Raw genomic sequence first — 12885 nt, 5'->3', positions numbered from 1 at the left:
CACCCAGGCCAGAGGAGGGCTACAGACACACATAGGGTTTACTTCCCCAGTCCTGCTCACCTTGCCTAACCTGGGGAGCCAACTCCTGAGCCTGAGAAGCACTTCTACCAAAGAGCCTAGGCTGGCGAGACTGGGAAGCACAGGGCAACTGATGTCCTGAGCTTGTTTGGGAAGAGCCTGTCAATCTTAGCAGTGGTTGACACGTGGGCTGTAGAAAGAGTACCTGAGCCCCCCCAACCCATGTGAACCAGATGGAGCCAGGTGTGGGGAGAAAGTGGGACCCTGGTCTTGGGGCAGCATGACAGAGGGTGGGAGGGTGCATTCCGAAATGCCCAATGGCCAGTGACATGTACTACCCTGCCTCCCAGCCTGTGTGCAACGCTGCCCCTGCCTCTATGTGGACATCTCCCAGGGTCGTGGGAAAATGTGGTGGACACTGCGCCGAGCCTGTTTCAAGATCGTTGAACACAACTGGTTTGAGACCTTCATTGTCTTCATGATCTTGCTCAGCAGTGGAGCCCTGGTAGGCACCCTCCCCCAGGGATGGGGGTGGGGAGCAGAAGCAGGTGCCTTGCCTTGCTCCCTGAGGCTCCCACCCCTTTACACCAAGGATTGATGCAGACAGGACACTTCCAAACCTGGGGAATCTAAAGGGGGACTCATCTATATTTCTGGGAGATGTCCTAGAAGGCATTATCTTTGTGTGTATGTGTGTGTGTGCATGTGTGTGTTTGTATGTGTGTGTATGTGTGCATATGTACACACGTGTATATGCGTGTGTGTGTGTGTGTGTGTGTGTGTGTGTGTGTGTGTGTGTGTGTGTATGCATGTAGAGGCCTGGGGGGATGGTAGGTGTCTTTCTCAGCTGTTCTTCACTATTTGCATTGAGGCAGGGCCTCTCACTGTTTGCATTGAGGCAGGGTCTCTCTCACTGCATTGAGGCAGGGTCTCTCTCACTGTTTGCATTGAGGCAGGGTTTCCACTGTTTGCATTGAGGCAGGGTCTCTCACTGTTTGCATTGAGGCAGGGAGGGTCTCCACTGTTTGCATTGAGGCAGGGTCTCTCTCACTGCATTGAGGCAGGGTCTCTCACTGTTTGCGTTGAGGCAGGGTCTCTCACTGTTTGCGTTGAGGCAGGGTCTCTCTCTCACTGTTTGCATTGAGGCAGGGATTCTCACTGAGCTCAGAGCTCACTATTTGGGCTAGGCTAGCTAGCCGTCTTGCTCTGGGGATTTCTGTCTCTGTCTCCTGAGTACTGGGATTAATGCTGTCTGCCATTTCCATTGAGCTTTGATATGGGCTCTGGGGATCTGAACTCCAGCCCTCATGCCTACAGGACAGCAGAGGCATCTCACTGGCCCAGCATTAGTCTCTAAAGTAGAAGATGGGGCCCTTTGTTCTGTAGACTCTATCCCCTCAGCCAGTGGAGAGGTAGGAGTTGTTAAGGGCGGACACCACTGTGGACTTAGTTGGTTGAGAACTAAGACTCCTTCTCTACCAGGAAGTTTGCCCCTCCTCATGATCGGTTGATAGGCTGGGGCCTGGGAGATGCCTAGGGGTATTACAGTCGACTCCACATGGAAGACCCCTGGGAACCAGCAGCAGCCGGCAGGATGGGAGAATAGAGCTTGCTGCCCCAGCTTCAGAGCCCCTGGCCATTGTGGGTTGCCCTGGTGTCCCCAGGCCTTCGAGGACATCTACATTGAGCAGCGGCGTGTCATCCGCACCATCCTGGAGTATGCGGACAAGGTCTTCACCTACATCTTCATTCTGGAGATGCTGCTCAAGTGGGTGGCCTACGGCTTCAAGGTGTACTTTACCAATGCCTGGTGCTGGCTCGATTTCCTCATCGTGGATGTGAGTTCCCTGGGTCTGGTCACATAGCCCAATGTCAAGGCCTTTAGGGAGCCCCCCCTCTGGGAGGTAGGATCTCTCCAAATTCACGCAGAGAGTCAGGTCCCAGGCCAGCACTGTTCCCTACAGACTGGCCTTTTGCTTCCCAGATACTACAGCCCAGGCCTGGGCCTTATGATCCCTGCCAGTGTAAGGTTTCCATGTGTTCTTTGATGGGCACACAGGACCCTAGGAGATGGGTACTGTCTTTCCCGTTTACTGACATAGGTGACACCATTGAGATGATCTCAGGCTCTAGGGTGCTAGAGGTCACAAGGCTACTCTCCCCACCAGACAGGGTCATCTACCAGGGATGGGATCTACAGGAGACAGACAGAAATTGGGATTCCCCTCTTGTGTGTCTCAGGCAGAAGGTAAAGCCAGGGACCCCGAACCCACTGAACACACACTTCCTACAGGTCTCCATCATCAGTCTGGTGGCCAACTGGCTGGGCTACTCAGAGTTGGGTCCCATCAAATCTCTGCGAACACTGAGGGCCCTGCGTCCCCTGAGGGCACTGTCGCGATTTGAGGGCATGAGGGTGAGTATTGGATGGGGAACACTGAAAAGGGCTCAGGGGATTGGAGCAGCCACCTACGGGGCAGGGTTACAAGGTACGTGACAATTTGCCAGTCAACCATGGGCAGGCAGAAGGTTCAAACTGTTGATGGCTGGAGTTTAGGGTTGTGACCCATATCCAAGAAGCCCCGGTCCAACCCCTGAGCTCTACCAGACCATGCACTTATCTCTGCTACCACTGGAGGGCAGCAGAGGCTGCTGCAGTGGCCTGGAAGGCTTGAAGCAAGGCTTGGCCTGTGGGTTTATGGGTCTCCCCACCTCGGATTGGGGGCCCCAGGGTCCTGTAACACAAACGCATGAGCAAGTTCTTTTGCTTCAGCCCTGAGCCTGCCCCTCTTGAGCATGGAACCATGCCTTTGGCTTCAGGGGCACTTTAGAGAAGATCCCCCAAAGGCCTGTGAGAGCAGTGGCAGATAAACACAAGGTCTGGGCAAAATCAATGGGACTTCAGTCAGTGACTAGACATCCGCTGGGAATAAAATCTCATTCCAGGGACCCTGGTTGACCCCTCCAGGGTCAGCCTAAGCACTCCAACCTCCCCAGTTCATAGAAGATGCTGGCCCAAGGCTGGACCCCCAATCCTGGTTGCTGGGGACCTCTTCCTGCTAGGACAAATAACGCGCTCATGCCAGCTGAGTGGTTTGAAGAAACACAGCACCCCTAGCTCCTGCCACCAGCTGTCTAGAGGCCATGAGATAGCTCTTACTTAAAGGGGAACTGATCAAGCTAGGGTGTGGCTCGGTTGGTAGAGTGGCCACCTAGTGTGCACAAAGCCCTGGGGACAATCCCCTGAACCTCATGCCTTAGGTGTAGTGGTACACACCCCTAATCCCAGCACTCAGGAGGTGGAGGTAGGAGCAGCAGCTCAAGGGCTTCCTCAGCTACACAGCAAGTTCAAGTCCAGCCTAGGAACCATGTTTTGAACCCTATTTCAGAAACAATTAAAAAGGGGTGTTGGCAGCAGGGGGAATAATTCTCAGATTCAGCCAAGACTAAAGCAGTCTGGTAGGCCTATAAGTCCAGGGCTGGTAAGGGACAGGAATCTGACTCTAAATCCTAGTGCTCTGCACACCTTGGTGGCTTCTTTTTATGCCCTTTCTGTGTCTTTCACTGATGCAGTGAGCCAAGCCAGGTCACGGGGGGCTGAATTTCCTATGGGGGCTAAGAAAGCAGTGTTTGTCTCCTGCTCTGTGACCCATGACCTGGCAGCTTCCAGAGAAGCCTGGCACCCTTACTCTGCCTTGATGGCTCCAGTGAAGCAGAGAGCACTTCTAGAGGACCAGTATGCTAGCTGCTCAGCCCCTACCCTTACCCCTGTACACACATGCCCACCCAGCAGACCCTCCCTTACCCCTGTACACACATACCCACCCAGCAGACCCTCCCTTACCCCTGTACACACATGCCCACCCAGCAGACCCTCCCTTACCCCTGTACACACATACCCACCCAGCAGACCCTCCCTTACCCCTGTACACACATGCCCACCCAGCAGACCCTCCCTTACCCCTGTACACACATGCCCACCCAGCAGACCCTCTCCCACCAGGACTGCCTAAGACTGGCCCTTTGTGACTGCCAGTGCTCAGCTCTGCCCAGTTCCCTGGCTGGGAGTCCCCTGTCAGAGATCCCCGAGAGTGGATCTAGCAATGACCCCACTGCCACCCTGGCCCCTAGGTGGTGGTGAACGCCCTCTTGGGAGCCATCCCCTCCATCATGAATGTCCTCCTTGTGTGCCTCATCTTCTGGCTCATCTTCAGCATCATGGGCGTCAACCTGTTTGCCGGGAAGTTCTACTACTGTGTCAACACAACCACCTCTGAGAGGTTCGACGTCTCTGTGGTCAACAACAAGTCTGAGTGTGAAAGCCTCATGCACACAGGCCAGGTCCGCTGGATGAATGTCAAGGTCAACTATGACAACGTGGGCCTGGGCTATCTCTCCCTCCTTCAGGTGGTGAGTGGCACCCATTGAGCCTTCTCAGAAGTGGGTAGAAGTGCCTAGTTGCCCCTCATTGTATCAGAACCCACTTGTGTTCCTCGCCAGGGGTGGCCAATCTGTTTCACAGCGCCGAGGGACCCAGAGGTAGTGTTCCTGTCTCTCTAGAATATTTGATGCTGCCCACTGGGTCCAGGCAGCTGGTGTTTGGAGAGGGCTTGGTTAGGGAAGGGAGGGAGGCATGAATGGTGGTGTGTGGGAGAGCCCTTCCCCTCATGACCTGCCATGATCTCTCAGGCCACTTTCAAGGGTTGGATGGACATCATGTATGCAGCTGTGGACTCCCGGGAGGTGAGTGGGTCACAGGGTTGATAAGTTAAGTTAGGGGGGAGCTGATAGTTGGTAGCCCCGCAGTCTGGGGAGGAGGGGTCCTGCTCATCGTACTCTGGGGCACAAAGAGAAACTCCGTGCGCGTACCTCACCCTGTAGAAGGAGGAGCAACCGGTCTATGAGGTGAATATCTACATGTACCTTTACTTCGTCATCTTCATCATCTTTGGCTCCTTCTTCACACTCAATCTCTTCATTGGCGTCATCATCGACAACTTCAACCAACAGAAGAAGAAGATGAGTATCTGGCCCTTCCCAGAGGAAACCCAACCCCCACCCACCCACTGCTTCCTGTAGTCATAGCTGCCTGACAGCCCTCAGCAGTCACTGACCTGGATGCCGGGGTATCCCACTAGGGGACCAAGCCATGACTTGACCCCTTGAGCTCCACCTTCCTAATCTATAAAACGAGGTGGATGCAGAAACAGGCATGGTGACACACACCCGGAATTTCAGCACAAAGTGGTCTGAGGCACTACGTTCTCGAGTGTAGGCCAGCCTGGGCTACATAGCATATTTGAGGCCAGCCTATGCTACAAAGCGAGGCCCTGTCTCAATAGCAATAAATAAAATGAAGTAGATACAAACTGAGGACTCATTGGTGAAGCCTTGGTGGAACTTAGCATGAAGCTGGAAATTGGCCCGGAACCTTCTCATTCCCTCCTTCTTTTGCTCATCCATCCTTCTTTAGAGCCAGTTTCCCCCTTCCTCACCCCTCCACCTTTAGCCCCTCTAGAGCCTACGCCTTCCCTCCAGATGCTTCTTAAGGGGTAAAGTCCACCTTCAAGGTACTGCTTGAGGTAGGGAGTCCTGGAAACGGGGAGGGACGCACCTCTGTCTGACTGTCTTCGTTCTGCTATACTTTGGAGGGAAAGACATCTTCATGACAGAGGAACAGAAGAAATACTACAATGCCATGAAGAAGCTTGGCTCCAAGAAGCCCCAGAAGCCAATTCCCCGACCTCAGGTACCAGGCTCCGGGTCCCTCCTCCCGTAACCTGTGACAGGCTGCCGCCTGAGGGGACCGCAGATGTCAGTGCAGTTCCAGTTGGCTCTGCTCACCACCTTGGAGGACTCAGCCTCACAAGGGCTCCTCTGACAAGCACAGTGCCCGTCTCTAGGCTCCTGTTATTAGGTTAACCCTCATCTAGCCCCACCCAGCAGCTTCCCAGCACCTACCCACCTTCTCGAGGGAGACCCCTGGCCCGTGAGACGGGGGCCCCAACAAGGAGCAGGAAGGGGATATGCACACAGCCCAGCAGGCAGTGACTTGGGAAGAGAGGTAGAGATGACTGAGGAAGGAGCTTTGTAGGGAGGATCCTGAAGTGGGGACTGATGAACACAGACACACCCCACACAGAGAGAATGACGTGTTTCCGGAACCTTCCCTCCTGTGGCATACCTCACCACTGTGCTCTGCACCTACTTCCGCCCTCTCCCTGTCCCTACGCCGCTGCCGTGCCATCCCGCACCTCCCACTCACACCCGTCCTGTTTGGGTGGCGACCGTATCCCAACCCCATGTCCCACGTGCGCATGCTCCATCCCCCTGCAGAACAAGATCCAGGGCATGGTGTATGACTTCGTGACGAAGCAAGTGTTTGACATCTCCATCATGATCCTCATCTGCCTGAACATGGTCACCATGATGGTGGAGACGGACGACCAGAGCCAGCTCAAGGTGGACATCCTGTACAACATCAACATGGTGTTCATCATCATCTTCACAGGGGAGTGTGTGCTCAAGATGTTTGCTCTGCGCCACTACTACTTCACCATCGGCTGGAATATCTTCGACTTTGTGGTCGTCATCTTGTCGATCGTGGGTGAGCCGGCAGGGCCACACCAAGACGAGTCATTCGGGGAAGCCTTCCCTCACACACACAGACCTCCCAAGGCCCCAGGATACACACACGCCTATACAAACACACGCATATGTCTGCCATTCTTTCACCTGTAATAGCAAGGGAGTCCATTGCTCACAGGCCACCTGCCATCTGTACACACGTGAGATCCCTGAGAAACACTGGTCTGGCCAGCAGATGTGTATTGGGTGGCCACGTGCTGAGCCGAAAGCACAAGAGAGGGCTTAAGTAGAAGCTTGTCCATCAGGGGCTTGCCGCAAAGGCATGATGAACTGGGTTCGATCCCTAGAATCTAAGTAAAGAAACCAGGCGTGGTGGTAAATGCTTGTGATCTCAGCACTGACATAGTGGAGACAGTTGGGACCCCAGGGGGTTGCTGCCACCAGCCTAGCCTAGTCACTGGGCCTCAGGGCCAGTGAGAGACCCTGTTTCAAAAAACAAGGTGGATAATATCTGAGGAGAAATGAGGCATGCCGTTTTCCTCTGGCTTTGTGTGTGCGCGCACACACACACACACACAACACGTACAAGTAAGTGTGTGCATACATGTAAATAACACACAGATAAGAAAAGGGTTCCAGATTCTTTATCCACTGAGAGGAGAACAGGTATGTCTACAACCATGACAGTAAATAGCTACTGTTATTGGGTGTTGACTGTATGCCAGGCATTTGTTATGCACTTAACAGGCATGGCCTCTTTCACAGCAGTACCGTCTCCCACTTTACAGAGAACAAGCCACACAGCTATTCTCTCTCACCTGTGGTATCTGCAAGCAGATTTAACAATGGGCCCCCGTCAATTTTGATGTCCCCAACTGCAAGAACAAAGTAATCTCCGGGCCCCCAAGAGCTCTAGGAGAGGTCATACACAGAGGGGGTTGAGCACACCAGGCCAGGCCCCATTGCTCCCCATGCCCCCAGTGCCCTGACCCAGCCTTTGTTTCTCTCTGTAGGCCTTGCGCTTTCTGACTTGATACAGAAATATTTCGTGTCACCCACGTTGTTCCGTGTGATCCGCTTGGCACGAATTGGGCGAGTCTTGCGTCTGATCCGTGGGGCCAAGGGCATCCGGACACTACTGTTTGCTCTCATGATGTCACTGCCTGCCCTCTTCAACATCGGCCTCCTCCTCTTTCTGGTCATGTTCATTTACTCCATCTTTGGCATGTCCAACTTTGCCTATGTCAAGAAAGAGTCAGGCATCGATGACATGTTTAACTTTGAGACCTTTGGCAACAGTATCATCTGTCTCTTTGAGATCACCACATCAGCTGGCTGGGACGGGCTTCTGAACCCCATCCTCAACAGTGGACCCCCAGACTGCGACCCGACACTGGAGAACCCAGGCACCAGCATCAAGGGTGACTGTGGCAACCCATCCATTGGCATCTGTTTCTTCTGTAGCTACATCATCATCTCCTTCCTCATCGTGGTCAACATGTACATTGCCATCATCCTGGAGAATTTCAACGTGGCCACTGAGGAGAGCAGCGAGCCCCTCAGTGAGGACGACTTTGAGATGTTCTATGAGACCTGGGAGAAGTTCGACCCTGATGCCACTCAGTTCATCGAGTACAGCCGCCTCTCTGACTTTGTGGACACCCTGCAGGAGCCACTGAGAATCGCCAAGCCCAACAAGATCAAACTTATCACATTAGACCTGCCCATGGTGCCGGGGGACAAGATCCACTGCCTGGACATCCTCTTTGCCCTGACCAAAGAGGTGCTGGGTGACTCTGGGGAGATGGATGCCCTCAAGCAGACCATGGAGGAGAAGTTCATGGCAGCCAACCCCTCCAAGGTCTCCTATGAGCCCATCACCACCACCCTCAAAAGGAAGCAGGAGGAGGTGTGCGCCATCAAAATCCAGAGGGCCTACCGCCGCCACCTGCTGCAGCGCTCTGTGAAACAGGCCTCCTACATGTACCGCCACAGCCAGGAGGGCAGTGGAGACGGCGCCCCTGAGAAGGAGGGATTGCTTGCGAACACCATGAACCAGATGTATGGCCCTGAGAATGAGAAGAGTGGTGTGCAGAGCCAGGGGGAGGAGGACAAGGGCTCTACAGGGGATGCTGGACCCACCATGGAGCTCACACCCACCGGCCCCTTGGACGCTGCCCTGACTACTCCTCCTCCTCCATCACCTCCACTGCCATCATCGGCACCACAGGGGCAGACTGTGCGCCCAGGGGTCAAAGAGTCTCTTGTCTAGAGAACAGCATCAAGGTGGCCAGCTGAGCATTGGCGCAGGCCTGAAGCTCCCATGAGGGAGCTGCGTGCAGAGCTGGGGAATTGGGCTTTGAGGTGGGGGTTATTCAGGGCTTATAGTGCCTGGGCTGAGGGAAATGGGAATTATGCTCAGGGCTCAGGTGTGGCTGAAGTCCCTGCCTGATTTCAGTTTTACATTGCTCTGACATTCTCTTGGCCAGGACACCAGAATGCTGTTCCCTACTTGGGGAAGAGGCAGCATATTATGGAGGGGTTGGCTGCCTTTGCTGTCACTACTCTTAAGGGCCCAAGACCCCTAGCTCTAGCCAGGACAAAGACAAGTCTTAACCTCAAAAACCTACACCTGACCCCAGGGCTTAGCCAGTGCGCCCATCCCCGTGACATGGACACAGCTTCCCCTGGCCAGCTCAGGAATGCCCTGTAACAGGGAAAATCCTTCTGGTACATTAATTGCTGCACAGAGCCAATGGCCGCTGGATCCGGATGTTACAAGGCTGGAAACATGACTTCTGAAACCTGTTGCCCAGTCATACCCAGGCCAGTGGACAGCTCCCCTGGCTGGCCCCTGGGGGAAGAACCAAGGAAGGATTCCCCTCGGGAATTCTCTTTCTCTAGGATGCATGGATGGGTCATACAGGCTGAGTCCTGCCAGCTGTGTTTGTGCTCTTGGGCCGAGCCCCCAGGTCTGACTGCGGTCAGCTTTGATACTCTCTAAGAATCTGTTCGTTCCCTCTTTCTGCTCTTCCTTTGACCTCCAGGGCTCCTTGGAGCCCCCATCAAGCCGGAGAGATCTCCTTCTTCTTGTCTCATCTCTGCCTATCTCTTCCCTGTTCCTTATCCTTCCTTGCTTCCTCAAAGTGACCCTGAGAATGTTAGAACTGAGCTCAAGGGAGAAGTGTTGATGCTGGGGTTAGGGTACACAGTCTAGAAGGCTCACTGGGTTTGGCTTCAATCTCCCTGATTCCTGTTGCCTAAGAAGGAAAACCATTTTCCCTCTCTCTCTCTCTCTCTCTCTCTCTCTCTCTCTCTCTCTCTCTTTCTCTCTCTCTCTCTCTCCCTCCCTCCCTCCCTCCTTCCTTTCTTCTTTCTTTCTTTCTTTCTTTCTCCCATCCTTCCTTCTCCTTCCCTCCCTCCCTTTCTTCCTTCTTTCCTTTCCTTTTTTGTTCCTGAGACAGGGTTTCTCTGTGGCTTTGGAGGCTGTCCTGCGACTCACTTTGTAGACCAGGCTGGCCTCAAACTCACAGAGATCTGCCTGTCTTTGCCTCCCGAATACTGGGATTAAAGGCGTGCGCCACCATTGCCCAGTAGAAAGCCACTTTCTTTGGCTCTACTAGCCAGGACCCGGCTCTGCTGGCTCTCAGAGAACAGAGACCAGGCTTGGAGGAGGGGGTGAGGGTCCTGTTCAGGGGGTCTCTGGATTCAGTCACCTGTGTGTGTATCTGTACATCTGTGTGGCTGTGACCTGCCTGTGAGCCTGAGTTCATGTGTTTGTACATGACTGTATGAATGTGAACCACTGTGAACCTTTCTTCCTTCTTTTCTTCTCTTCTTTTTTGTTCCTGAGACAGCATTTCTCTGTGGCTTTGGAGGCTGTCCTAGAACTAGCTCTGTAGACCAGGCTGGATACACATATATCTGTGAATGAATGTTTGTGTCCATGTGTGTTAGTGTGACAGAGAGAGGGAGAGGATGGACGCTGTGTCTTTTCTGCAGGTTTGTTCATCTCCATATCCCTAAATGGAGAACAACAGTAAGTTTTGCTGTGAGGAGTACATAAAGATGAACACACATTCTAAACTTGGCGCTTTGAGTCCCCTTGTGGCCTAAATTCCTTTTCTTTTCCTTCTTCTTTCTCATAAACAGTTTGGGTAAAACTCAGGAAGTGGCAAAACTTTCAAAACAAGGCATGAGTGGACACACCTGTGTGTTCACATCTGCACACCTCGGGCCAGTCTCCTCACTTGCCCTGCTCTGCCAGCCCTCCTCACCTCACCTGGATGTCCCTCCTCTGAGCTTTGCTTTTCCCCTTTCTCTGTTTCTTGTCCTCACACGCATGGTCTCATCTCCACTCCGTGTCTCCTTTCTGTGTCTATTCTGTAGAGGGAGTTGAGGTCTCCTTCCTATGGTGACTGACTGTCCCTTTAGAAGGCTCCTCCAGTGGGAGTCAGTAGTCCTCTGCCCAGAACCCTCCTACCATGCCTTTCCCACATGGGCCCAGCCTGGTTTGGCCCCCAGAGCCTTGGGAACCTGTTAGGTCCAATGTTCTCCACCAACTGAAGAATTGCTGCGGAGGAAGAGCCACCAACAGTCTGCATCTGCTGCCTGTGGACCTCTTTGCTGAGTGAGCCCTGATCCCACCTTGTCTAGTTGGGAACCAGTCCAAAGCAAGGCTGCCGGATAAGCTTCTTTGTACAGTTCTTATAATAAACCCTCCCCTGGTGCCTCTGGGATGTGGTCTCCTGCACTTCCATGCAGGTGAGGGCTGAGGGAGGGAAGAAGGGTAAGCCAGCAATAGTGCCAAGCTGGGGTGATGCAGGAGCCTCTGGGAGCCAGGACAGGAAAGGGAAGCCCAGACTTGTCCTCATGCTTCTTCTCCTCTAACTGGTAGCCCCCCTTCTCCCCCGAAAAACAATATGTGTGGGACCCTGCCTCCAAAGCCCCTGTCTCCAGAGACCCCTTTCATCTCTCTGTCCCCTCATCCAGACCTCAAGGCTCTTGGGTTCATGGTAGTCCCTTCTGCTCTTAGGTGCTGTCTTCTCAGGACTGTCCCTGTTCCCCACCAGAGCCCAGGCCACATGAACCATTTCTTACAAAACAAGCTCATCCCATGTGCCCAGGGGGTGGGGTGTCATTTTACATGGAAGTATATTTTCTGTAGCAATTCCTGACTCTAAGCATGAGCTCCCCTGAGCTTGGGTTCACCCACTCTGCAGGGTTTCTGTGCCCCTTTGCGGTGCCTATTCCCCAAGGAAGAGGTTTCTTCTCACTTATTTCTTCAGAACTTATTTGGGTCTCCCCAGCCCCAAGGACAGGAGAATTACAGCGTGCCCCAGCTCATCTTTCCTGGATCACTAGCAGAAGAAGAAAGGAAAGACACTATGAGGGGAGTGTACATAGCAGGGGCTTGCGTCTCAAAATTCTCCCCTTGGTGGAGTGCTCACACACAGTGCTCACACAGAGCCAAGGATGCAGGGCAGCTTCGGGTGGGCACGGCCACCTTATGGAGAACGGGCTTCTGGGATTGCTTCTATTTCATACATATGAGAAGGCTTGGTTTCTCCGAGGTTAGGACTGGGTGCTGTCTGTTAACCAGGCAGGGAAACTACTTCATGAACCATGATCCATCTTATCCAGAGCCTTTGTGGGCCAGGGGGCACACGCAGTGACTGTCACAGTTGCCCAGGCACATTTCTAAGCGTTCCCCCAGGTGAGGGACTTTGGGTAGCATGCTTAAGGGTGAACCTGAGTTCTCCTTCACCAGCCCCTCCTCCTGGTAACTAAGATCTGCAGGCCCAGGATACCGAAGCAAGAATGGGAGAGGGTTGAGCTCTTCCTTCTCCAACACACTTCCTAGCCCCTCTCGTCCCGAGTCCCTTACTTCTCATGTGCCTGAGCATCTTGTTCCTCTCCATGTCTTGTTTTGATGCTGTCTTCCTGGAAGGGGGAGGAGAGAGGTTGCCAGATGTTGGGATATGTAGCTAGGCCAACGCAGGGCAGGGGCGGAGGTGGGTGACAAGGCCTCCTGTTCTGGAAAGGGATGGGCGTCACAAGCCCTGTACAAGGCTTAACGATGCGGTCACTCGCACGAGAACAACATGGCCCCAATGGTGACAAATAATCTTTTAGCAGTGGGGCCCCGAGGCCTCCCTGCCAGGCATGAATGGGAATGAACCCAAAGGGCTCATCTGCATCCCTCCCACAGGGATGTTGATGTCAACCACCCCTTGCTAAGCCCTTGCGGCCCCCCACACACCTAAGCCTCAGAGCCAC

General features: G+C 53.7%; 1 protein-coding gene across 1 annotated transcript in view; it reads left to right on the top strand.

The window, feature by feature from the left end:
• Window positions 1-9883, top strand: part of Scn4a (sodium voltage-gated channel alpha subunit 4) — a 31886-nt gene extending 22003 nt beyond the window's left edge. Inside the window, exons 18-26 of the mRNA XM_035448160.1 lie at window positions 369-523; window positions 1683-1856; window positions 2312-2434; window positions 4150-4428; window positions 4708-4761; window positions 4900-5037; window positions 5663-5767; window positions 6355-6625; window positions 7620-9883. Of these exons, the coding sequence (XP_035304051.1) occupies window positions 369-523; window positions 1683-1856; window positions 2312-2434; window positions 4150-4428; window positions 4708-4761; window positions 4900-5037; window positions 5663-5767; window positions 6355-6625; window positions 7620-8878 (2558 nt within the window). The 3' untranslated portion in view covers window positions 8879-9883. The remainder of the gene's footprint in view (window positions 1-368; window positions 524-1682; window positions 1857-2311; window positions 2435-4149; window positions 4429-4707; window positions 4762-4899; window positions 5038-5662; window positions 5768-6354; window positions 6626-7619) is intronic.
• Window positions 9884-12885: the final 3002 nt, after the last annotated feature.

Source organism: Cricetulus griseus, chromosome 7 (assembly GCF_003668045.3).
Source record: "Cricetulus griseus strain 17A/GY chromosome 7, alternate assembly CriGri-PICRH-1.0, whole genome shotgun sequence".
Taxonomy (NCBI): Eukaryota; Metazoa; Chordata; class Mammalia; order Rodentia; family Cricetidae; genus Cricetulus; species Cricetulus griseus.
This window is presented reverse-complemented; position numbering and strand designations above follow the sequence as displayed.